Source organism: Scomber scombrus, chromosome 10, assembly GCF_963691925.1.
Source record: "Scomber scombrus chromosome 10, fScoSco1.1, whole genome shotgun sequence".
Taxonomy (NCBI): domain Eukaryota; kingdom Metazoa; phylum Chordata; class Actinopteri; order Scombriformes; family Scombridae; genus Scomber; species Scomber scombrus.
The window spans coordinates 5,593,194-5,619,198 of record NC_084979.1 but is presented as its reverse complement, the minus strand read 5'-3'; the positions used below and the strand labels follow the sequence as shown (position 1 = coordinate 5,619,198).

Genomic DNA, 26,005 nt, shown 5'->3' with positions numbered 1-26,005 from the left:
CGGGAAAAAAAAGAATAAAGAGGGAGACACAGAGAGAGAACGAGAGAAAAACAAATGAGAGGAAAGGGGAATGTAGAGAGTAAATACAAAGATGAGAGGAGGAGGAGGTGGGGCGGGGGGGTGCTTTTTTGGAGGCACATCAAGAATTTGCCTTTTAAGGGGTACAGTCTCACTCTTCCAAGCCTTGTGAGCTCTTGCGCAGCAGCCAAAACACTCAAGAGAGAAGAAATAAACAACAGCAAAGAGACTGTGAGGGAAAGAAACATGAGTAATGTTAATATTTTTCACACCCTGTGGCAATATTAAAATTGCAGGGGAACACTTTAAGTTTTATTTTTTATTTTCCATCACTATCGAGATGTAAATCATCTAAACAATGACGAGGATGCATCTGACTTTCGTAGATACGGCATCACGCATTGTCACACGTTAGGTGAAAGAGACCTTGTTTACCGGCTGTTGCATTGTAAACAAGGGAAAGCTCAGTCCGGTCTGAATCACTGGCTTACCAAGCATCCTAACAGCTGCCGTCACTGTTGTGGTTTCTTGGTTTGTTTTTCTAGACAATACCAACAGTGAGTTGCCTTAGCCGAAGGGAGAGACTGCCTGTATCTAGGAGCAGGAAACAGAGGGGAGCTGAGGAGGAGAGATGGGTGGGGGTGAGAACAGAGAGGTAATTGTATATGTAAGAGTGAGGCAAACCTAGTAGACGGGTAGAAGAAGGAGGAAAGGGAGAAGGGAGGCAGAGACGTGTTTCTTGGGATGGCAGGATTGCAAAAGAGGACGAAAAGGAGAGAAAAAGGGTGAAGGCAGGATACAGCTTTACCAGATTTGGAAGATGAATCATTGAGCATCAGCATTTGAGTCAAGGGTCACATGAAGGAATTAAAATAAAGTAGGGGAAACCAAGTGAACCTAAGAAAGTTAGGGGTGTGAAACAAAGAGGAGCAGTGAGAGGGGGTGGGGGAGGCAAAAAAACGGGGAGTCCACATGTGTGACTGCAGCAGGGCCGAGTTGGAGAGAGAGGTGTTTTTTAAAGTGTGTGTAGAGAGGAGAGGAGGGGGGAAGCCAGCGAGAGAGTGTATCCTCCCCTCCGTCCCCGTAGCAGCTAGGCTGAACGAGAGCCAGGAAAAGGGGAAGGGCCTCCCTCTCCTCCTATCCAGCTGACAAAAACAGCTGCCCAGGAGCCCAGGCTAGAGCCTGTTTAGAGGACGAAGGGGAAGAAGACAGAGAGGGAGAGAGGAGGGAAGACAGAAGGGAGAGAAGAGAGAGAGAGAGAGAGAGAGAGGAGGAGGAAAAAGTCCCCAAATCCAGGACCCCTTCACCTATATGGGTTGCGTCCTGAGTTCGGACTGGTGTGGGGAGGAAGAGGTGCAACCTGTGCCGGTGGTCAGAAAATCGTCTGTGAAGAGAAGGAGCGTGGAGAGGAGTGACAGTGGCAGGATGAGGCTGACGAAGGTCAGTGTGCATGCAGTGTTCACGTGTGTGTGTGTGTTTGTTTGTGTTTGTGATGAAATTACTGATAAATATGTTGACTGAAGCTGGGAATGCATTTGTTTATATTGACATCCATCCACAAAGTCTGTGTTTGTAGGCTAACTGCAATCTTTGACAAAAATGTATGAGATTTATTTATTAGAAATTAGTTGTTATTTATGGATAGGTGGAACTTAAGTGGAAATACACATAGTAGGCTACATTTGGCATATTATGCTACATTTATTAACATCTATAGTTATAATTGCAATAGCCTGTGCTCTTACAAAAATCAGTTATTTTAAAGTTTTACCATGAATATCTGAGAGGAAACAGCTGTCTTCTATTGAAAGGTCAAAGGTCAGCATGAGCTGGCAAATATCAGGTCCATGTGTCACAGAAGCGTGCCAACACATCTGTCATTCTTCTTTAATTTAAGAATATATATCTAGTATTGTGTTGCATGAACAGGTGATTTGGCACTAGAAGAAGTTGTTTTCTAAATTGGATTCTTACAGGCTGTGTGTGTGTGTGTGTGTTTTATTTGATAATGATGAAGATTATGTGGATTACGATGGCTTCTCCAAGCTGGGGCCACATCTGTCTAGATACAATAGCAGTGTTGTGATAGCCTAAGCATTGCTGAGGAATTACCATAATGTCAACAAAGGCAGTCTAAGTAGTTAGCTGCCTGAAGGGATCTGTGCTAATAGCCATCAAGAGAAGCTTGAGAATCTTAACTTCTGTGCACCAGTTTACAGTCATGAGTCCTGGTGGCTTTTTATCCAGATGTGGAAAGTTCTGAAGATGTTTGTTTGCATTCTAAAAGTGACACATGTCTTCTGGCATCCATGCTTGTTATCCAATATTTGTGTGTGTGTGCATGCTTGGTTGCACCACAGTCCCAGTGGCTCCATATCACATGCGGAGCAGCGTGGGAATATGGAGCCCTGTGGACTACGTCATCCTGCAGTAACTGACCCCTCTACATGGGTGTGGGAACCAGTTAGATCCCACTAGATGAGAAGATGTTGCCTCATCTATTTATGGTCTTTTTTCATGTATTTGTTTTTCTTGTTTATCTCGTTTTCATCCTTCTTTTTTCCATTTCTTTTTTGCAAACAATCATGGGTTGCATGAAGTTCTGTAGTTCATAAGCATCAGTATCAGCATCAGTGAGAATGTGACAAGAATATTAAGATGAAGCGTTTAAAGTCTTAATACCCTGGCAAACATCATACACATGCAGACTCATGCCAAGTACTAACTGGAAACACTTGGCAACAGGAAAATGATGTTCCACATGCATTTCTCAGTGTGATTACATAATTTGCGGATGATATGTCAGTAACACAGGAAAGGGATGCTTCATTTCAAGGCTTTTAACAAAATATCACAAAGTGAATCTCTTTGATACATTTATTGTACTGATTCAGTGATTTCAGTGAGTTGTTGAAACACATCCATCAGAAAACATTGGATTCTGTCTTGATTCTGTGTCTTTAAGGATTTGTTGGTATTGGCATTGCAGTATTTTACAAAGGTTGTATTTTTATCATTAGTTTCATTAGATTTCTCCATATCCTTGGCATGAATCCACATTATCTATCACCTTATGCTACCCAAATGTGCTTTCCATGCTCAACACATGCCAAATATGCTTCTTGGACAGCTGTTGATGTAGAGTAGCTGTGCATCAATAAACAGCTCTCTATAAATGGATTCTTGAAATAAACAGTTCCTGACAGTGAGCGTTAATAGTCTGTAACTGTTTTCTGTTTAAGTTCATATGGTAAATGATATGGAATTCATGTTGGACAGTTTCACAGTAGATGAGCCTTTGACTTGATTGTTCTGATCTGTCCCATTGTGTGTCATATGATCCCAAACAGACCTTTGGCATTAAAAGTTGAATGTGTTAAACATCTTGGCAGCCATCGTGATAAACATGTATTTAATTCATCTGGATGTGGAGCCAGGGTTTCAAGCCTGAGATTCATTAATGTACTCACTTGGCAGTTCAACTTTGATTATGAAAGCTTTTTCTGTCACAGCTTCCAGAGACTCTTTAAGCCACGCTAGCAGCAATGTCAGTCAGCTGGTCAGTCCAACACTTTGGTTCAGACTAAAATATCTCAGTAACTTTCGGATGGAGTGCCATGAAATTCGGCACAGGCATTCATGTTCCCCAAAGGATGAATTGTAATAACTTTGGTGGCCTCTGGACTTTTCATTTGGTGCCACCAAGTGAAAAATTGTATTTTTCCAATACTTTGGTTCATGACCAAATACCTGTAAAGCTAACAACATGGCATCAGCTAACATGCTAAATTAAGACAGCGAAACATGGTAAACATGTCTTGATAAATATCACTGCTTCAACGTTGTCTTTGTGTGCGTATTATTATGGTTGTCATCAAAGCACCACTGTGCCTCAGCTGCTTTGAGTAATTCCGCTCTCTTTCGACACACTGTTTGTCCCCGTCGAGGATTTAAAAAAGTAAATATAATCACGCCATTTCTCCTTTCTCCACCTCCTCCTCGTGGTGTCGGGCTGTAGAAAAACACTGAGACCTGGCATGGTGACAGTGGTTGTAGCATTATATGTATTTGTTCAGCCTCCCTGTAATTTCTCATGAGCAACAAAGTTTAGATTGGCCATGACCAACACTGAGGCCTTGAGCCACAGGCATTCTCTACAAACCCAACCCAACACAGGAAGGAACACTGACCGACCAGGCGTAAATATAGACCCCTGCAACAGCCAGAAGAGAATAGAAGAGAAAAGAAAGAGAATAGGAGTGATTTGTGCACTCCTGCATGTTAGCAAAAAGGTGGATTTCTATGTAAAGTCCAATCTCAGGAGGAGGTTGTCACACACTAGATTCCTGTGGCTTGAAAACAATGACCTGTCCCCAAACTGTGAGCAGGATTTTAGGAATGCCCGTTGTTGTGTGTAGTGGGCACACAGATGAAAACTGATAGATGGAAAAAGGAAAAGACATAAACCACTTCCTACCCCCACCTACCCTCCAAAATATCCCAGCACCGCCCTTTAAAAGAAAAACACCTCACAGCAAACTATGCATGAAATATTTTCTTCTCTTACTCGTAAAAAATGTCGAGCTTGACGTTCGTCCAAGTTTTGAAGAAATATGCCGAGAAAATGTGTTTGGGAATACGGAGAGATTTTTATCGAACTCCTCGGCACAGTAAACGCGAACATGTGCCTCATTTGTGTCATCGCTATCTCTCACCGTTTAGTTTGCTCTTCCCACCGCTTTCTCACTCTTTTCTTGCTCCTTCGACAGCTGCACCTTATCAGCCTTTGGCTTTAGCGCTGTCTTACACAATCTGTCCTCAAGTCAAGCCACACAGCCCCCTTTTTATAGCCTCCTCCCCTCATTTCCTCTTGGCTCCGGTCCCTACTCTGTCCACCTCTTTCTCATTTACCTCCAAGCTCGATCCAAGTCCCCCTCAAGCTTCCTCGAGACTCTAAATTCACTGTTCTAGACATACCAGACAAAAACACACCTGGCTTCCCATGCAATATTTCATGTGATGTTTACTTGACATCAAGCACCTTGCATTTGTCATTAGAGTTGGTCTGAGTATAGCCAAAGCTTGACTCACTCATCAGTCATTCCACTTGTCTGCCATATAAAAACAGCTCCCAATTCCACTCTTCTCTTCTCTGTCACAACAACTTCACCCGTTTCCCCATCTCCATCTTCTTTCCAACATGACCCTCCCCCACTTTACTCACCGACTCAACCCCTCATTCCAATCCCAAGCGCCAACTTCCTGTCTCTCTCCCTCTCTCTCTTTCTCTCGTGGTCACCCCAGTGTTTTGTTAGTCTCACATGTGGCCTCTCCACCCCTCCCATTACCTTTTTTTCACCTTCCTACTTTGTTCCCGGCTACTAAATCCATCTCAACTCCGTCCTGTTCTCTCCTCACTCTTCAACCATCCAAAAGAAAGAGAGCTGAAAATTCCACAAACAATGAAACTCCCCAAACTCTCCCAATCCATCAGTCCCCCTTTTCTATCATGAGCCGGAAATTCCTGGGTTATAACTTAGGAATGGACTGCATTACTGTGTATGTCATGAGTCACAGTCACGTTTTGCACTGATTGGCAGTCTTCATACCTGCACGTCAATCTAACACATATGGAAGCGACTAAGAGATTGAAGAGGCAGACAGAAATAATGCTCTGTGCATTAGGAGTCTGAGATGGAGGATATTATGGGGTAATAATTTGAGCATGGCAACTATAAAAGGAGGGTATTCCCATCTGCATACATGGACCTATATAGAGTATAATCACAACCATAAGCACATATAGGCAGCTTGGCCAATCATCAAAGCTTTAGATCCCTGTGTTTGACGTAAAAAAGGTTTTGGCTTGTTGTAATTATATTGAATCCACTCATAGCTGTTTGGTTAAGCCATCAAAAATGAATACATGCAAAGTTACATGATAGATGTTTTCAGACTGATTTCAATCAAGCATTGCCTATTGTTCAACTGTTTCAGAAAGCTGGTTGGTGTCGGTCTGTATTAATTACTGTCTGAAGCTGAGGGAAGAATCTCTGACTTCAGAGCATCTGTGTCCAATAAACATTATGATTGATATCAAGAGATGCTTGACAGCACAGCACAGCTCAGCCTCATCTGGAGCTTTTCTCTTACTTCACCACTAGGTGCTGCTACTAACACACTAGTCAGTCAGCAGAAGTGCCAATACAGATGCTAATCAAGGCACATCTGTGTTTGTGTGTGTTGGGGGTATATAATGAGAGAATCAGGGCACTGACCACACACTGCCATACATCTGACTAACATACTTTTGTTACCAAAGCAGGCTAAAGTAAGATTACATTAGTGTACTGCTTGTACACACGTCTGTAATGTTTGATGAAGGTTTCTTGGAGGATGAAAGAACAGAAGAGGGGGCCCAAATCACTTCAAACATATGGGGCTCATAATTAAGACCCCTTAATAGACTACATGCGTGTATGTGCTACATTTCTACATGTTTATTTACATGTTCAGATCCCATATGCTCTCTTATGATCTTTTTGGACGTGTAGCTATAAGTATGATTTGTGACATCATGACTAGTTTGGGAGCCAATCAGAGACCAGTATGCAATTTAAACAAGTGTTATGTTTAAACTTGAGGCCCCCAGTGCACATATACTGATAATAGAGTAGGAGACATCTTTTATCCAGCATTTAAACATTTGAAATGAAAAATGTCATAGCTCTAACAGAGTAGATGCCCCTTTAAGAATGTACTACATATTAGACTAAGTTTATTCCATTTTCATATGTCTTAAAACATGTTTGGAATCTCTTAACTACTGAAATGCCCATAATACTGGACATCTCTCACATATCAAAAATCAATCTATAAATAGCCTGCTGTACAGGTATCATAATGTGATAGAATAAACCACCAAGAAGGTTGACGTACATTCGTGATCGATCACCTTAATCCTGCTGGTGGGTCCTCTAGGAAATACAGTGAGTAATTCAGCCAATCGGGATCGGGTATCCTCACGCTCCCCTCCTGTTATCGCCCAATCAGGGGTCGTAACTCCAGTAATAGTACTCCCCACATGCTTTTAGCTGCGTGTGGCTCCACCCCGCAAGCCCTAGCACTGAGGGTGGACCGGAGTAAAGAAAACAAGTTATCTCATAGTCGCAGGCCATGTTATTGATGGCTTTCCTCAGAATGAGAGGCAGCTTTTAAAAAACCAGGGGGCTATGATTAGCGGGAAAATGAACAAGGTAAGCTCACAAAGTCTCATTAGTCTGGAAAGAGAGAGAGAGAGTTAGAGTTTGGTATTGTTTGTCTTAGATGACTTTAGTCAGTATTTAGAGTGTGTATGAAGGATTCAGGGGATGTATGATGCTGGTTTCATGTGGTGCCTGCTGCAGTTGCGCACTTTGGGAATATGACTGCTTTCTGTATGGACGCCACAACTTTAAAAAAGAGTTTCGACAACACTTTGTCAAATATTTAATGTTTGACTACTTCAGGCTGGTTTTATATTAAAACTTACTCAATACCATATGTTTTTGAAGGCGGCGGCTCCCTAGCATGAAAAATAAGCTACTGTACGTCTGCGCTGTTCAATTAGCTTTGATTTGATATTACCTCTTCACTTACACGTTCCCGCGTTTAGATACTTCATGTTTTTTTTATACTTTGTGGTTACAGTGTAATAGTTTTAAACCTCAGAGGGACTTGTTGCTGTTCTCTGGGAAGCGGCTCGGTGCGTCGCACTTCATTAAAGTGACATAAAATGTTCTGAATGGGGGTCATATGATGTATTAGCAGCCCCCCCCCCCCCTCTATCCTCAGTGTTACTGCGTCAGAACCAGTCAGTCACTGTTAATGTCGCTAAGTCATGTTGAAGGAGGAAAAAAACGGCGTCACCAATCATGTCTGCGCGCGTGCACGGTTTTGACGCAATAAGAGACGCTTTAATTAATAATGATTCTAATTTAAAGTGCGTAGCCTGAGCTATTTATAGCTTTGAGCTGATTTTTCTGCGTTTATCCACTAAGCTTGCTAGTGTGTAACAAACTGTAAATCTGAACTGACCAAGGAGAAGAGTTGGAGAGGTGTTTTGACTTTCCTCAGCACTTATGTCGATCAGTTTTTAACTTAATGGAGAACTAGGCTAAAGTTTGTTTTTTGTGTGTGACGCAATGTAAAATGTGCCAAAAAAATTTAGTTAAAGTTTAATTTGGTAAAAAAAAAGAAAAAAAGAGTGACTCGTTAAAGAAAAGCACATTACAGTAGAGTGATTGCAATTTGTTGCTTCCAGCCCTGTCAGATTGTGATGTCAAGCTTGGGTTGAGTGTGTGTGTGTGTGTGTGTGTGTGTGTGTGTGTGTGTGTGTGTGTGTGCTGTGCAGTTTTCCTAAGGGCACTTTTAAGATCACAAGTTGGCTAAAAGAATATGTGCTTAGTGTTTTGGTCCACACTTCATACTGTAAGTGTGTGTGTTAGTGTGTGTCTGTGTGTGTGTGTGTGTTTGCACGCCAACGCTGATTAATGACTCTTGCATGGCTCATACGTCGGCTAATTAGTGTTGGCTCCATATCACGATCCCTTGTCAGAGCTCCTATCCTGCTTTGCTGCATGAGGAAAAGTGCTATGGATTAATAATAAGATAACATTGTAAGACCCCTCCAACCTTTCCTTTACTGACAGCAGTGTGTTTCATTAGCAAAATTCATCCTATGTGAAACATATTTGATGCATTGGGTTAGCCTGCCTTTTCAGTTCAAGTCGAGAGATTGTGGTGAAGAAAAATCGCACTTTCTTGGAAAACTTGGGGAGGAAATAAAAATGAGTAATGACCCTCCAACAAAAACTACTGTTGCCTTTCAGCAAGGTACGTCCTGTATGCCCTCTCCTCCTTCAGACATGCTTGATGACTAATATAATACTGTTGTTGTGCTCCGTGTACAGCATCTATATTTCTATTTTTTGGGTGTAACTGAGATGTCTGACGGCCCATAAACGGCACACGAGGGCTGTGTTCGCTTGCATGGGAGACCCCCTCTTCGCTGCCAAGCCAAGAGGCTGAAAAAGAGGCTGTTTCACATTCCCTCAGTTCACATCTACAGTAGCAGCTATTCACCCTCACCTGGAAAATCCTGCAGTGTTAAAAGACGACACTGAATGATTCACACCTATTGCAACGGAGGAAGGAGATTTGGATCTGATGAGATCTGGTACTAACTAAAGTGTTTATAACCATCACTTAATTTTGATCCCCGGATGATGTCATTCACTTACTGGGGCCACATCACAGCTCATTTTTGAGGTGAAACAGATGTTGTATTTTGCCAGTAAATATGAGCAACTACAGCAGGGGGTGTTGGTGGCGGTATATGTTTGTGTGTGTGTGTGTGTGTGTGTGTGTGTGTGTGTGTTTGCAGCACAAGTCCTGGAGAACGGAAGTATATCACGACGGCGTACTGACCTCACCTCAGGAACAGGCAGTCTCTGTTCCCTCCACTGCCTGGCTGCCCCACCCTTCGGACACACACACACACATACACATGTATTAACAACACACACATGCTGGCCTTGATGCCAACAAATGATTCAGGAACCCAGATACCGGCCCATGTGAGATACTCTCAATGGAGGGTGGGATTTAAGTACACACACGCACAAGAAGTCACAAACACACCCATGAATGACTTTACGTGTGTAACCAACACACTATAATTAACAACCATTGCAGAATTAACAATTTGGGCTTGTGTGTCATTTGAAGATAAAGTGCAGTGCTGATTGACATTGAACTTTCCCCCTCGCTAAAATAGAGCCTTTTCTATTGAAAACTGAGGGTCAAGTGTGTAAATTCCTTCAAGGGCATTAAGAACCCCCCCCCCCCCCCCCCCCCCCTTATTGCAGCAGACTGAGTCTGTGATTGTCAATGGGATAACCTGCTTTGCACTCACACCATTTGCACACCAGATGCGATTTGACCTGACAAACGGTGCCCCCCCTTTATCCATTATAGAGCCGAAACACTTATTGAGTCAGTCAGTTGAGAGAAAATTAAGTAAAACAAGAGAAAATTGTAATTGTAATTTTTCACTAGCTTTTTTTCTGACATTTTATAAACCAAACAGCTGTTAGATGACTCCAGAATTTTCTAGAGTAATCTATAGACAGCATAATTGTTAGTTGCAGCCCTTATTCTTTATCAGTGAAAACGACAACCATAGTAGTGATGTCACAGTGCAAAAAGCCAATCAAATTTAAATGTAATTAGTTTAATTTGATGTACAAAATAGGTTCTGCGTGATCAAATAATGTTAAAAGAAACCAAGCTTTTCCTCCAGTGCCTCACAGCAGAGCAGACTGAAACACCTGCCGCTGTAAATAACAATCAAAAGATCTAAAGAGCCATTATAAGTGACAGGCATAGAGTTCTTCTAATGGTAAAATCAGTTTGAAAAAAAGACTTTCTCTTTAATGGTGCTTTCAATGTGTGCCCTCACTGACCATCTGCAGCTGAAGCTGAGGTCACAGTGTCCAGTCTTGCCGTCAGTAATGTACCACTCCCACACAATGCCCATCATTGTCTAAATATCAAGACTATTTTTAGATAGAAACAAGAGGGAAGGAGCAAGAGAGTTTCCAGGGATCTGAATGTGTGTGTGTGTGTGTGTGCATACGAATGGCTCCCTGTTTCTGTTTATTTGTTTTTACATTTGTATGCCTCCGCTTCTGTGTGCATCTCTTGTATATGCGTCCAACCCCCCCTTCATTCAATCCAGCTACTGTTCTTTGACAGCTTGGCAGACGTACAGCGAGGAAAGGGGAGGGATTCCTGGTTAGAAAGCATCTCTTTGACTCCAGAAACCTCTGGTTACCTTTTTTTTTCCTGCCAGAAGTCTAAAAATATTAGAAAAAGGACCTTCTTGTGTGCGTAGCAGATGTTGTAGAAGAGGTAGGGTCTGTCCTGGTGCACGGGTGGACACAGGCACGGGAAGAGGAAAGGGAAGGGAAGGTTGTCTGTTTCCACTGACTGTCTGCAGGGATACGCATCAGCACGTGAGTGTGTGTGTGTGTGTGTGTGTTGAGTTTTCTTCCTGAGGTCTCAGGTAGCTGTTTACATCTTTGTCACTTCTGTGGAAATTTGGGCAGGTCCCAGCTAGTGGAGGATGTGTAGTTTAAATGGACACTTGCACTGTTTGCTTGTGCAGGTTTGTCCATCACTAACAAATCAAATCAAGGCATATCTTTATTTTATTGTTATTTTAAATTCTCTTGTGATCTTCAGCTCATTTCTCTTCGGGAGCAGAAATGATCTAACCAGTAACAGCTTCTTTATTTGTTCAGAGACAGTGCTGAAGAACACATGTTTTACCAGAGGAAGATGTTTTTTATCTATTACAGCCGTGACAGTAATTACTATCCCGGGGACCGGGTCCAGCATCACAGGTTGTTCTCATACGCTCACTCTACCAGCTGTTTTCTTCTTCCTCTGCTGTAATCCGTGAAGTTGTTAACGTCCTTCACTGGGGTTTCCTCTGCTGGACTCCCAGGTTGAGCTGAGTGGACTGTTTCGACAGATTGGAACTCAGTTTTGCATCATGTGCACTTGTTCTCTGGATGTCTCCTCATGACACAGGACTAATACCAAGAAGTTTCCAGCTGTAAAACTGACAATTGTTGTGAAGGGGGCCTTTTGTTTTTCTTAGTTACCATAACTACACATATTAATATTAAATACTTCATAAATAAGTAAATAAATAAAGTTAAATAATGTGAATGTTAAAGTGCACCTCTTTTTTTTTTTTTACCAGGGTAGTGGCAACTGCAGTCTTAGAGATGGATTAAAAAAAAGGTTAGTCAGTCACTGTTAAAGGTGAAATCTATATATTTACATATTTTGTTGCCCTTAATGGCAGAATGCTAATTGAAATTATGCTGAAATTACTCTAACAAAGATGCCAGAACATCCAGCATCTCATTGGCAGATAACGCAACTATACCCCCCTGCACAATGAGAAGAAGATATGCCATAGTAAAAGGCTTTTGTTTAGTTATTTTACATTACTTAAGTTTTGTAACATATGATTTTCCAAAGAGCGGTATTTCTATGCACACCTGGCTAACACACTTATTTATGTAATTGAACAGCTAGCTACAGGTTGTATTATTGGCCATTATTTTACTTGTCTAAAAAAGTGTAATTTTGGTTGAATCCTGTAACTTTCCAAAGCTAATTTTCCACAGTGGTAATACTCCTTTTAAATTCTTAGTGTGCAGAGGATTGAGTTGCAGCCTGTATTAATTTGTTGAAACTATTCCAAAAGTTGAAAAATGTATCCACTACTTTCTGTAGGTCTCAGTGCGAGAGACTACAAAAATGGCAGAAAATCTGTGCTAGTTCTGGATTGAACAGAATCATAGCAGTAAATAGCAGTAAATGTGTCTCAACACAGTCAACTGTACAGTTGAAATAATAGTCAATTTCCACAGGGTGTATTACACATGACAACACTATCTCACCTCTACCTCCATTAAGTAGCTATTCTGGAGCTTTTGATCATATCACATGCTTCATTAGCAGATGGAGTTTTCTTAGTCGTCATGGAATAACAGGTGTTCAAATGTCCATTTTTTGGTGAACCTGAAGGACGTCTTGTCCATGTTGCTTTAAAATATGAGTTTATTCTACTAAATGGACCTTGAAGTGAGACTGTTTTGTCAGCTGATGTTTCCAAGGTCAAGAATGAAGTTTGCTTCAAGTGTTATGCTTGTATCTGTTTATTCCAGTTATTTCATTTAGGTTCTACATTTTTGATACCATATTTGTTTTCAGAACTTTCTCTGGATGAGGTTGGTGGAGAGATCAAATCTGAAACTTTTGGAAAACTCAGCGGTTGCGCTAAGCACTTGGCTAACATGTCACCCTGAGGAATAAGTGGTTGCTATGGATGTTGCATTTGATACAGAAAACAACTTGACAATTCTTTTAGTAATTTTCTACGCCTTTATCGGACAGCCAAGTAGAGATATGACAGGAAATGAGGAGAAAAACAGATGGGGGGGGATGACTTGCAAAGGTCCCCTTGCTGGGCGCCAAATGGGGACATTGCGGCTTGTGGTCGGCTCAAACCTCTGACGCCGCCAGATGATGTCAGGTGCATGAAATATAAAGTGGACTCGTCTACGTAAGTGGAGATTTACTTCGTCATCTCTTCACATGAACCCAAGCGCAGTAGCTTATATTGGTGTCGATCCATTTGAGACCTTATAGCACCAAGTGGCAGAGTCGTGACTGTCTAATCATGATTGTCAGCGGTTGGACTGCATAGTGGTCTTGTTTGTGTCTGAAATAGGAAGAATCCTGTCAGCCTCTTCTCTGTATTATATGTGTTTATCTCTCAGCCCACATCACCAATGTGGTTTAGCTGACAGTAACCGGTTGCTTTTTTAAACTCAGTGTGGGCCTCATGGTTGCACACACACACACAGATTATTGCGCAAGTTCACAGATGAGAATGAGGACATACTATAGATGGATCAGCAAGTACATGAAGGAGCTTGCGAGATGAAGCCAGGTTTTCTTTTGTGACTGTGTGTCCACCTCCTGATCCGAACACGCTTGGTCTCTGGGCCATGAATGTCAAGGCAGAGCTAATGAGCAAAGAATACATGAGGTAGCTGAACTAGTCATGAGGAGCGTTTGTTGTGTTTGGGGTTCAGGAAAGGGCGGACTTGGAGTAAGACGGAAGAAACGCCAAATCATGGATTTATCAAAACAGGATCAAGATAACGTAAGATAACACGAAACTTTAACGAAGCCTGTAGAGATTCTAGTCTGTTACTGCAGAATAAGTTGCTAAAATGAGAATAGGGCAAGTCAGACTGAGTCAAATGAAAACCCCATCGTAAAAAAATATGCAATTTCCGAAAGCAATGACTGCACACTTTTAAAGAGGGACGTCAATCTCCTGACCGCACCATATTACATAACAGACATCAAGCCCCAGAACCACCCACCAGGTCTACCTCCACCATCCACGCTCGCTGCGGTCATAGTACACTTGTACTGGAGCCACTGAACACGGCTGGCAGAGGGTGATGCCAGGCAGGCAGCTGTCCAAACACTGTCCAGTCCCTAGCGCAGAGTCAGAGCAGCAGGATAATGGAAAAAGTGTGCAAACAGCCCTATTTCTTTGTTACCAAGGAAGGAAAAGCACACAGGGAGCAAACAAAAAAGCCTTTATGTGTTTGTATCAGTTTAATTATACAAAACTATGGAAACACAGTCAGACAGAGTAGCTTCCACAGCATCATCCCTTTCTTACATATAGCTGTTTTTTCATGGTGATGACGTTCATGTGCGTTTGCGCTCATATTTACATTTAGGTGAGTGAACACATTCAGCCAAATGTTCTGAAAGAAGCACTGAGCCTGTTTCCAAGAATATGTGAGCTTCCTCTGAGCATGACATTGCTTGTTTGTTCACATCCCCCAGCCCACCCCCGTCTATTTCCCTCTTCCCTCCCTCTTCTTCCACTATGTATCCATGCATGAAAACATGCTTAGCAATCCCCGTACTTAGCCCGTGGTCATTAGCGTTCTCATGTTCAAAGCCTCGGTGAAGTCACGTCAGGCCCAGTAGTCTGCGGATCTGATCCCATGTTGGGAAACAAAGAGGCACTGGGCGGGAATGGCTCCCATATGAACTAATACACACATACAGTGATGTACACACTAACACACACACACAGTGACAAACATGGGGATAAGACAGGAAAAAGTGGTGAGACTTCTTTTATGTTCTCTTGCTGTCTTTTGGGAATTAGACCAACGCATGTGTACCTTTTTTCTCTTTCCGAAACCTTCGCACGCACACACGCACACACACACACACACACACACGCACACACACACACACACACACACACACACACACACATTGAGGATTATAGTGGGGTATGGGTGGGAACCACAAGGATTATTACTGGAAGACAGTTACACAACCAGAACAGAAGTTAAACAGGCAAAATCGGGAGAGAATGAATGTAACACACACACACACACTCACTCACACACACACACACACACACACACACACACACACACATACATTCACTGGTCATATGTACAGGTTAGAGCCGACAGGCCTAAGCTCCTGTCATTATTTCACTCCTATAACTCAAGCATTACGTTCTTTCTTACTTTCTGTCTTTTTCTTGGAAGGAGTCGCAGCAGTCAGACCACTTTGTGTGTCTTGTTTTCATCCTGTAAGTTCGAAGGGTTGACGGTTAACAAACCAGACGTAACGTTTGCCAAGTCAACCTCTTGGACGAAGGTCAAACAAGGATTCTTTGTGAGAGTTTGCAGGTCTGCATACTGAATTACCACGTCTGGTCCTGTATCCAATTACTAAGTTTTAATCTCATTTTCCTTTGTGTGTGTGTGTGTGTGTGTGTGTGTGTGTGTGTGTGAATAGGCGGGGAAGGGAGAGCCCCATGTCTTCAAAGAAAAGACCTTCAAGAAGAAGCGGCAGTGCAGCGTGTGTCGCCAGAACGTCGACAACGTAGGCTCCTTCTGCAGAGGTAAATGTATTACGATCATGTGTTACAGTTGAGTCACTCACAGCTGATGGACTCCTACAGACTTACGCCCAGGATGGAGGAATCAAAAGAAGCACACGCCAGCTCCATCATGTAGTGTTGTAAAAATAGACCCAATTGGACGTGTCATTCCAACAAAATTAGTAGTCAAAATATACAAAATTGCTGCTTTTCTGGAGCGCTAACGTAAATCAACTCCAGAAAGTACCACAACGATGTATGCTAACGGAATTTTTTGGAATAGTAAGGCCACATGCTTACATAGAAATCAATACAGCAGGTATCATTTTGGCATAGTCTTTGTGTGTGTTCCTCTTTAGAATATCAGACATACATGTAGTAAGAGGAGAGACTAATTATACAGTGATATGACAGGATTATACCAATATTTTACTTGGATTATGATGTGTAACCTGGCATTCGATGAAGATGGAGATCATAGTGAGCATGTTGACCTCACGACTTTGGATGTAGTTTTCATGCTTATAGGTAACATGACAATGCAGCTGCGACAGTACTCATTGTGTTTTTCTTTTTTCCTGTCATCCCTCCCTCCTTCCCTCTTTGCATTCCTCTTAGTATGCAAGACAGCCACCCACAGGAAGTGCGAGGCCAAGGTAAGGATTTAAAGTTCGTCTTCAGATCTATTTTTTTTTGTGAGTTCATCCAAAACAAACCTTTATTTCCCACAAACTGTGATGCAAACTGGGAATGAAAGGAATTCACATGGACTCAAGTCAGTGATCTGAGGACTATCTTATGAAGCAATGTCAAAACAATCGGATAATAAATATGATAAAGAATACTGGGAACATTTTGGGGTTATATAAACATTACACAGCTAAAATTAAGTTTGAAGCAGACTGCAGAAGTGGGAAGGAAACATGTTTTATCACTTAAATATGAGAAATATGAAACATAGTAGTGACAGGAAATGCTACTTGTTAGCTATAAATATACAGATAATATAAATAAGTATAGTGAACCTATCTGTCATTGAAATTATATAATCTGTCACCAAACATTTCTCTTGAGTCATCTTCTCTACGGTTGTGGTGATAGAAATATAATTAAATATAAATTTCATTACATTAACACAACATAATATAGTAAATCAATCAGTGTCAATGGCTGTATTCATTTAAAATATTTGAAGCTAATGTGCTCTGGTGCTCAACTCTAATTCAGGGTTAAGTTCAAATGCTGACCCACTGATCATGAGTCAGCATTTGAAACAGGCCATTGGGAGATCTGTGTTTGTTAGTATTAAAGGGGCGGAACTGGACAATAGGAATATATATAGGTCTTATCTCAGTTGTACAATTTAATAGTTATTCGCACAGTGAGGTGTGAAAAGTCCCATGACGGTGACACTGTGAGGGCAGAAGTCTTGAGATCTCCGCTAATGTGAAGGCAGCTCCGTCGCATTCCTCGCACAAACCCCTCCCTGCTGCCTCAGTGAAAGAGTCATTGATGGAGGGATGGTGTAATGAATAGACAGAGGGATGCAGAGGGGGAGAATGCCAACCAGTGGCCAGAGCGGTGAAGAGGAGGTAGAGGCTGAGGCAGGGAGCCTTGGCAGGCAGAGGGCAGAGGCATGCGGCAACGATGAGACTCATTCCTCCAGCATCCCTCCGTCCTCTTCTCTTTTTATCTAAAGAAGGGAGGAGAGCCCTCGGGATGAGTTCAGAGATGAAAGGGTGGCTTTGAAAAGGAAGACGCAATAAAAAAGTTAAATACGTTATCAAGCGTTTCAGTGCAGCTTATGATGTTATCCTTGCTTAGAGTTTACAACATGGTTTTCTTCTGGACATACAGTTATATTCTTTGTACTATAGTCCTCTAGCTGTTCGTTTCATTATGATGAAGTAACTTAAAGGAATATTTAGGGAAACCTAAACCTAATTATTTGGAAAATGCACTTATACACCTTCTTGCAGAGTTAGATAAGTAGATAAACACCACTCTCACATCTCTACGTTAAATATTGGATTAAACATTATCATTGGACGGAGGCAGGCTAGTGTAGATATTTGCATTCCCTAATTCGCTATAGACATTCCGTAGATAGGTTGAGTCACTAAACGGCAAGAGACATCTTACTAGTTTTTCTAATGTTTTTCTCCTTTTGGAAAGAAATCCTTGAAATGTTGCATGGATTTTATTAAAAATTCAGATTTATGACAGTTCTAGAGAAAGGCTGGACAATCCCCTTGTTGAGATTGATTCCAGAAAGCAGCAGGATGTTGTTTGATAGCTTCACTGTAACCATCTCATGCGTGGTTGTTAGACAGTGATATCCATCGCTACTGCCCAGGAAGGGAGAGGTCGGATAAGGCAGGGCGTGGGGGTCTGGCTGCTGTGTCCACGTTATCTAACCTCCTATGTGAAATACTACAAAAATTCTGAAATGCATATGCAGAGACACGGTTCTGTTATACACCTAAATAATGGATCTCAGCTGTCCGCCTTGCTTATTAGCTTTAGTCTGTCTTCAATAAAGAGAAACGTGGATTGTGCTTAACAGCTGTTGTCACCTGTGTTACAGGTGTTTTAAGTTCAAGGTCTTTACTCACTTGCACTTCATTCACATTTGGCAGTTTTTATATATAACCTCGTGTTGAATCAGCCACCTCAACCCTCCTACGTGAACATATTTACAGTCTATGTGTTTGTATGTGTGGTAACACACATCTGGGGGACTGCCGTCTGTCATCTGTAAGCTATCCTTTTCTCACCAGGGTTCTATTTACATTCACACCCAGCTGGCGTTGCCGTAAGCTTGGTGACAAATCCTCTCATTACCACACTGTCCAGTTTCCTGTCAATGTGTCTGCTGGTTATGTGGGAAAAAAACACATTTCTTAAACGTCCCTCCCAGAGAGAGCGATTGGTGGTAATAGTTTGACAGACTGTATAATTCATGTGTTTCTTTGCTTTTTCGTTGTTTTGTTTTGTCGTCCTCTCTCGATCTGCTCCCTAATCTTTGCCCACAAGGTCAACAGCCTCCAGCTGGCCCATCTCTATTCTATTAAAAAACGCCAGAGACTCTCTCTCACACACAAACAGAAGGCCATAAACAGTTTTATTTCAGCATGTTCTTCTCTCAGAGAACAGTTCCTCCTTATCTTGATCCCAAGTGGAAAATGTAGTCCACAGGGAATTAGGGGGTGGGAGAGGGTGAGTGGGGCCCAGGGGCAAAGAGATGGAGAGAAGGTTGGGGCAAGACAAAGAGATTGGGGGAGGTGGGGACAGTGCGAGGAGGAAGGATTAAAATTTGTGAAATGCAGCCCATGACGAGTTGACTGGGCTGTCTGTCTAATTAGGCAAGAACAGGCATTTCCGCCGGTCAGAGAAAAAAAAGTCCATCAGTGACTTACTGTCTATCTGCTCTGCTCATAGACTGAGTCACACAGGAAATCACAGCTTCACTGACTGATAGTAGAGCTGATTGGCAGAGAAAGATTCATAAGACTTATATGAAACACTGTGACTGAGTGAGTGATGGACATCCAAACTGACTGATGTGGTGACAGTTTGTAACCTAAGTATGGACTGAAGGTAACAGCAGAGTTGCTTTGTGTGATTAAAAGCACATGTTGGTGTTTCATTGGGTGTATTTTGGAGAGGAAACAAACCCAGTAAAACACCAAATGATTACCTTGGAAACCAATTATTAGTTTGCTCAATAGTGTTTATGGTTCAGAGCTGAATGATTTGACCAATCCGACCAATATTGCTAATGCTAACTACAACGTAAACTACAGCTTTAAATAAGATATGATTGTTCCAGGCTGTATCATGAACTTATGCTGCTTCTAAATGAATAGTAGCAGTGTAAGTTTGCTTGACTAACAACCAGTTTAACTTACATTTACGCTAGCTATATCTTTGACATCAATTAAAGTAAAGTATGTGCTTGAATGTTTAACAGGAGAACTCTGTTACACTGTTAGATATCGACAAATGCTTAACCTGCTAGCTAGCTGTCTGAAATGAACGTGAGCAGACACCTAAGCTAGATTGTATTAGCTATTGTGAAAAATGAAATATGATACAGTGGTGTTTTAGCATCGACAAAATTAACTTTGTTCTAAAAAAGAAAAAGAGAGCAAACAACAGCCAAGAGTTTCTCATTTTACAGAAAAAACATTAACTTGCTACAGCTGAGGACGTTTTCCAGCAACAGTTGACATTACAGCCACCAAAATCAACAGACGCTGGCTTAAACTTTAACTTCCAGCTTGTTAAGACTCTATTATTTAAGTTATAATTAAAATCATGTCTCTTGCCATTTGAAAATTATAATGTTGATATAAAAATGATTAATTGTCCAGTTCTAATGAGTAGACCAACAGATCCAAATTCTTAAGATTGTCCAGTTCATAGCACAGACTGGAAAACTGGTGAGCTGATAAGCCATCCTACAGATGGTGTATGTTGGCAGTGCAGGGCTGTGTATCACTGTAATTACAATCCCTGCTTCCCCTCCGTGTATCCAGTTTCCTCCTTGTCAGTCGTCTTATCCACCGAACATGTCAAAATACATTTTACATGAGGCTAAGCTGCGCTCTGCTCCTCTTTACAAGAAGAGGATGTACAATCAAGTACAGATAGATAGAGCGGAAGTGGGGGAGGACTCGGGGATGAGAGGAAGAACAACAAACCCCGCCTGATGTTTCTCTAACATAAAACCCCTTTCATCAGGACAGCTGTGGTTAGAGCCCTCCACCCTAGCCCCTCTTCGCTTTTAGTAAAGAAAATGCATTGTAGATGAAAGAGGCAGACCCAAAAAAACCCCCAATGTTTATTTCTCGATTGGAGCCGTTTTCTTTAAAGCCGTGGTGCATATATTTATTTTTTCATGGCTAACAGGCAGTAAATTCACTTCTTCCAACTCCATTCGACACACAAAAACTGCCCCGAACAAAGTCATACAGCAGAAACATAACATAGGAAGCGATGAGGAGATGGAATGATGGAGTAAAAAGCATAGTACGTGTTTTTCCAACATGCAGCTCAACATCACATTTGACCCAACATCCCCCTTACCCTTCAAACTTCCTATCCACTGGAAACCTCCTGGTCAGATCTCTTCCTGATGGTTGCAGTGATGTCATTGTTACTGAAGGAATATGTCACACATGTCAGCCACAGCTTAGTTTTGAAGCAGTTTTAAAAGGATACATCTGGTGATATTCAGTAACTTGCCTATGTCCAATCCCAGTGGTTCCTTCTAAAGATGTAAATCAAAAGCAAAGGAACAGTCCATGAATATGTAATTTAATAAAATAAAATAAAAACTTAAAGATCCCATTCAGACATGTATGAAGATATAGAAAGTACTCCTCACATACATCATTCGGCACAGTAAAGCTCAAACATCCAGCTGTAGTAGCAAGAAGAAAAGCAGAGGACTTGAAATCATTTTCCTGAAACAGCTGGATTTCGTACAGAAGTTTTACTCAAACAGGAGTAGAAAATGCTGATTTTGGGGTCTATTTTCAGCCTCAGATAAGATGCTTTACTCAGTATTTGTAAGGCAGAAGGATGTCATACTTGGGATTGACCCAGTGTTTTGGTCTATTTGTTGGATTTGTGAATAATAAGGAAACTAGACTATAACCAGCCTTATCTTGGTAAAAACAAAAAAAAGATAAAGTATGCACAGAGTTCTTGCGTTTGCTTAAAAAACGCTGATATTACTAATTCAATCAGTTTACTGTAAGCAAGCCTCTGACCCATTTCAGCAGGTGGTGGAAAGCATCACAGAAATGTTGTTTGGGGTGATGTGAGTGAGTAATCTCTCGTTAACACTTTGCGGCCTTGAGCTCAGTCCTCTGGTTTCCCCTCCTGCAGTTCCAGCACTTCACCAAATGTTCAGGGAGTCAGCATGAGTCATTCATGATAACAGCATCCAACTGTATCGTTTTAACATGAGCGGGACCGAGTCTGGCTCCGCACGGCTAAAAGGAGTCACCACTTTATCACGGACAGCTCTGATAATTGCAGAGATATGCCGGTGTGTTTTGAGTTCATGCTGTGTGCGCATGTGTGTGTGTGTGTGTGTGTGTGTGTGTGTGTGTGTGTGTGTATGTATGTGTATGTGTGTGTGTGTGTGTGTGTTTGTGTGTGTATTAGTGCGGTGTGCGGCCTTAACCAGGGAAGAAACAAGTGAGCGATGTTGATGAGAGTTAAAACCATAAGCATGACAGCTAACTTAGCCAAGTTGGTACACCGCCAGACCGCTGTGTGTGTGTGTGTATGTTGTGTGTGTGTATATACCAGCAGGGGCAAAAGCCAGACTAATTGGCCAGTGGGTTTGGTCTGTCTTGCATATAACACAGGAAGGGACAGTTTGGGTATCTCTGCTACCACGAATCTTAAATATTGACACCCACGCTGGTGCAGGACATGAGTCACAGATCTGTATGATAGCTACTGTAACTACTTGGCCTGGCTTTCAATTATTCACATTATGAGAAATCCACGGGAGAAAAAAAAGAAGCCTTATTGAGTTAAAACTTTATGAATTTTAATCTGAAGTTGGAGAAAATATGTAGAAACGTCTGATATCGATCTCACTAAATGTAACAAAAATCATTCCAGATGTGCGGCTGTGACTGATGGGGTATCCCTGCAGATGTGTCTTCTTGTCTAGCATCCTGTACATTTAAATTCATCACAGGACGACAATGAAGACTTTCCCTGCAGGGCCGTCTTGTGTGTGTGTGTTTGTGTGTGTGTGTCTGTGTGTCTGTGTAAAGGGAGACTGGCCCAGAAGCACCTAATGTACAATCTCTGTTTGAAGACTGTAAATACGTTTCTGTGCGTACGGTAAACACTGTTTAGGCTGCAGGAATGCTGCAGCTATAGAAAGAGGAGGGGACACGGTGCTTTTGGGAATTGTGTGTGTGTGTGTGCCTTCTTATCAGCGGGATGAATGACAGAGATGAAGTTGAGGGAAGCTCGGCCACAGAGGGCAGACAGGGAGGGAAAGACTGCAGATCTGTAATACTGCTCTGTGGTTGGTTCACAAGAGATTTTTTCCGTTGTTGATCTCTCCCGATCTCATCCCAGCTCATGTCTTCCTGCTTTGTTTATTTACCCGTGTTTATTTTTGTCCGGCTTTCCAGCTTTCGGCACTTGTTTTGCTCCGGAGGAGGATAAAGATAGGTGGCTGCAGTTTTCTGTGCGTGTGCTCCGGACGACCTCATGTACACGCACCCATGAAACCCTCCATGCAAGCAAGCAGCAACATGTGTGCATTCTTGTTTGTGTCTTCCATCTGCGCAGCTTTTATGGGTACATATCTTCAGTATATGTGTATGTGTGTGTGTTGTTGGTGTAGTCATAACTGTTGACCCTCAGCTCCATAACAGGGAATTGCATCCCACTCGGTCATTAACGCTCCACCGCAGGGACCCACGTGACCCCTGCAATATCTCCAGCCTCCCTCTCAGCTGCTAGGAGCGAGAACGAAACACGGACAGACAGAGACCCCTTTCTTTCCTTTTGGGGTCAAAAGAAAGTGTGGGAACAAGAAACAAAAGAGTGTGAGAGGGGGGTGAAACATGTGCTGAACAGTGAGAAAAAAATGTAGAAAAAGTAAGAAAACATAGATAAACGCTCTGCTAGCTGGCCTCACATAGAGAAAAGCACTAAAAGTGTGATATGGCACTTTTAGTGGGAGGTTTTAGGTGTTGGTTTTGCTTATCCATGGCCTTGAACCCCCTTATGTTAGGCTGTGTGCTTTCTGGTTTTCTCATGAAGTCCACCTTGTCATGATTAAGAGGCATTAGACATGTGGGGTGCATTTGAAGGATAGTTATACGGCTAAGCCAGGTAACTCTCAAAACTGCCATAAAATGAGTCCTGCAGGTTTGTGCAAAAGGGAGACCATCTGCATTTTTGACTGCCAGACATACATAAAAATGTTTTGTTTTTTTAAAAGTTAGTCTTAACATTAAGGCAACGCTGTCAATCTTCACAAAGGCGAGCGAACCTCAGCCATTTCTGTTGGATGATTCTCTTGGAAAGATGCCACATGGATGAAACTAACTTCGGAAATGAGGGCTCAAATCAGAGATACTTAATTGCAAAAGCATGATGAACTGTACTTTGGTAACTATTACAATAATCCTACTTGAGTGTACATATAACACACATGAGAACCACTTCCCGAATGACCGATCCTTGAGTGACATTCCGGTACAGCTGCAGTCAGCGAGCATGTGAAAAAAGCGGGATTCCTATCAGCTTTGTGAGAACTAAATTGCTCCCCTAAAGGCCTCCTTATATTGTGGGATTGTATATTGTGGATATTGTCTGAGGCAAGAGCTGACAACCGTGAGAGAAACGTGGTGAAATCTTTGGTTGCCAATCCAAAAAACATTCACAACTTCCTTCCGACAAACAAAGAAACCAAAAGACGTCACAAATTCAAGACGAAGTTCTGCTGCTGACCCCACATCTAGAAACTAAGAGAATATGACATGAAATGATGCAGAATGCCAAAATAATTGAGGCAGAACAAAAAATAGTTTTGTGGGACTCTGACGAAGGAGAAAACCGTCCGTAATTCTGCTGCGTCTTCGAAACTTAAGGGAAACACAGATTGATGATGACGCCTCTGCTCTCATATACACTTTTCTGTTTATATCGCAGCGCTACGGTTCGCCTCGCATTCGTCACAGCCCTAAATTGATATCGTACAGTACTGACACAGATTACGACCCTGATTTAATTCGGCCCATCTTGCACAGTTTGACATGCAGTAAACTTACTTGTTGCCGCACAGTCGAAAAGTGCCTCAACTCCTCTTTAGCAGGCTATGAAAAACAGAGTGGGGCAAGGTATTATTTTCCACCCACATAAAACCATAGGGCTTCAGTCAACAGGTGGATGTAACGTTATGTGAAATTAGATAGAGCGTGGGACTGCCGAGCACTTCACTTTGAACAAATTGGTATGAAAAAGCATTCCTGCTGCTCCCTTAGCTCCTTTTTTTAACATGATTTCAAGTGGCTCTGACAGCTTTTAACATGCATTCCTTTAACCGTTCATCCATTTGGAATTTGAGGAATGACAAGAAACAGGTTTAAGAAATAAAGATATACACCAGATCGCCTACACTCGTGACAAGCATGAGTCATGTTGCCTTAAATGAGCTCTCTGAGAGTGTAGTTAGCATCTTTGGTACATTAACCAGAACCTCTGTTTGAGAGGAGGCAGCTGTTATTATAACATGACTTGACATCAAATTAGCAGAACAGTAGTAAAAATGACCAATATCATATGCATATTTCCTCCGTTTTGGTATTCTACTTCTTCTTCTCTGTACAGTCTATCCTGTACACATTTCCCTCGGCAAAACACTGCCCCTCCAATCCCCTTCCGTGCCTCCTCTCAGGTGGGTCCAGCTGGTGACCCCCATAACATCCCTCCCACCCCCCCTTCTTTTCTGTATTCCCTCCATCTCTTTCCTCTGCCAGCCCTCTGTCTTCAGCTTGGAGGACTTTTATCCTGTTCCTCCTTACAGAACAGATGTTGTTGGGCTTCTTGGCATGAACTGCCTGCTTCAGGTCCTTCCACAGTATTTCTGTAGAATTAAGGTCAGGACTTTGACTTAGCCATTCCAAATTATTAACGTTCTTAGCTAGCTTCCTTAATTTAGAGCAGCTTGTGTGTTTGTTGTCTTTGTCTTTCTTCATGACGCACTTTCTGTTGAGCTCCAGGTCATGGACGGATATCTTGACCTCTTTTTCTGTAGAATTTGCTGGTATAACTCAGAATTTGTGGCTCCATCAGTGTTTGCAAGCCATCCTGGTCCAGACGCAGCAAACATGATACTACCGCCACCATGTTTCACAGATGGGATGAGGTTCTTATGTTGGAATGCGGTGTTTGCTCAGCGCCAAACAAAACGATTCTCATCAAAGCCGAAAAGTTTGATTTTGGTCTCATCCATCAGACATTTTTCCAGTTGCCTTCTGGCTCATCCGCGTGGTCATGAGCAAACCGTAGACGGCAGCGATGTTCTTTTTGGAAAGTTGTGGCTTTCTCTTCATAAGGCCAACCATACACACCCTTGACGTTCAATGTACCCTTGATGATGGACTCATGAACATTGACTGTAGCCGCTGCAATAAAGGCCTTTAGTTTCATAGATGTTAGCCTTAAGTCCCTTTTGACCTCCCACACTATTACATGCATTGCTCTTTGTGTGATCTTTTTTGTCCAACCACTCCTATTGGGGGTAACACTGGTGTTGAATGTCTTCCATTTCTAACCCCTATCTGCCTGATAGTGGACTGGTGGAAACCAAACTCTTTTGAAATTGTTTTGTAACCCTTTCTAGCCTGCTGAGTATCAGCAACTCCTCTT

General features: G+C 42.1%; 1 protein-coding gene across 6 annotated transcripts in view; it reads left to right on the top strand.

The window, feature by feature from the left end:
- Nucleotides 1-1,225: 1,225 nt before the first annotated feature.
- tns2a (tensin 2a) overlaps nucleotides 1,226-26,005 on the top strand; it is a 52,310-nt gene continuing 27,530 nt past the window's right edge. For 5 of the 6 annotated variants that reach the window (XM_062427941.1, XM_062427939.1, XM_062427940.1 and 2 more), the window contains exons 1-3: nucleotides 1,226-1,458; nucleotides 15,496-15,601; nucleotides 16,199-16,236. In XM_062427941.1, coding sequence (XP_062283925.1) covers nucleotides 1,330-1,458; nucleotides 15,496-15,601; nucleotides 16,199-16,236 — 273 coding nt within the window. In that variant the 5' untranslated portion in view covers nucleotides 1,226-1,329. Of the gene's footprint in view, nucleotides 1,459-7,161; nucleotides 7,275-15,495; nucleotides 15,602-16,198; nucleotides 16,237-26,005 lie in introns of those variants that run through there. The other variant, XM_062427943.1, reaches the window with a different exon arrangement.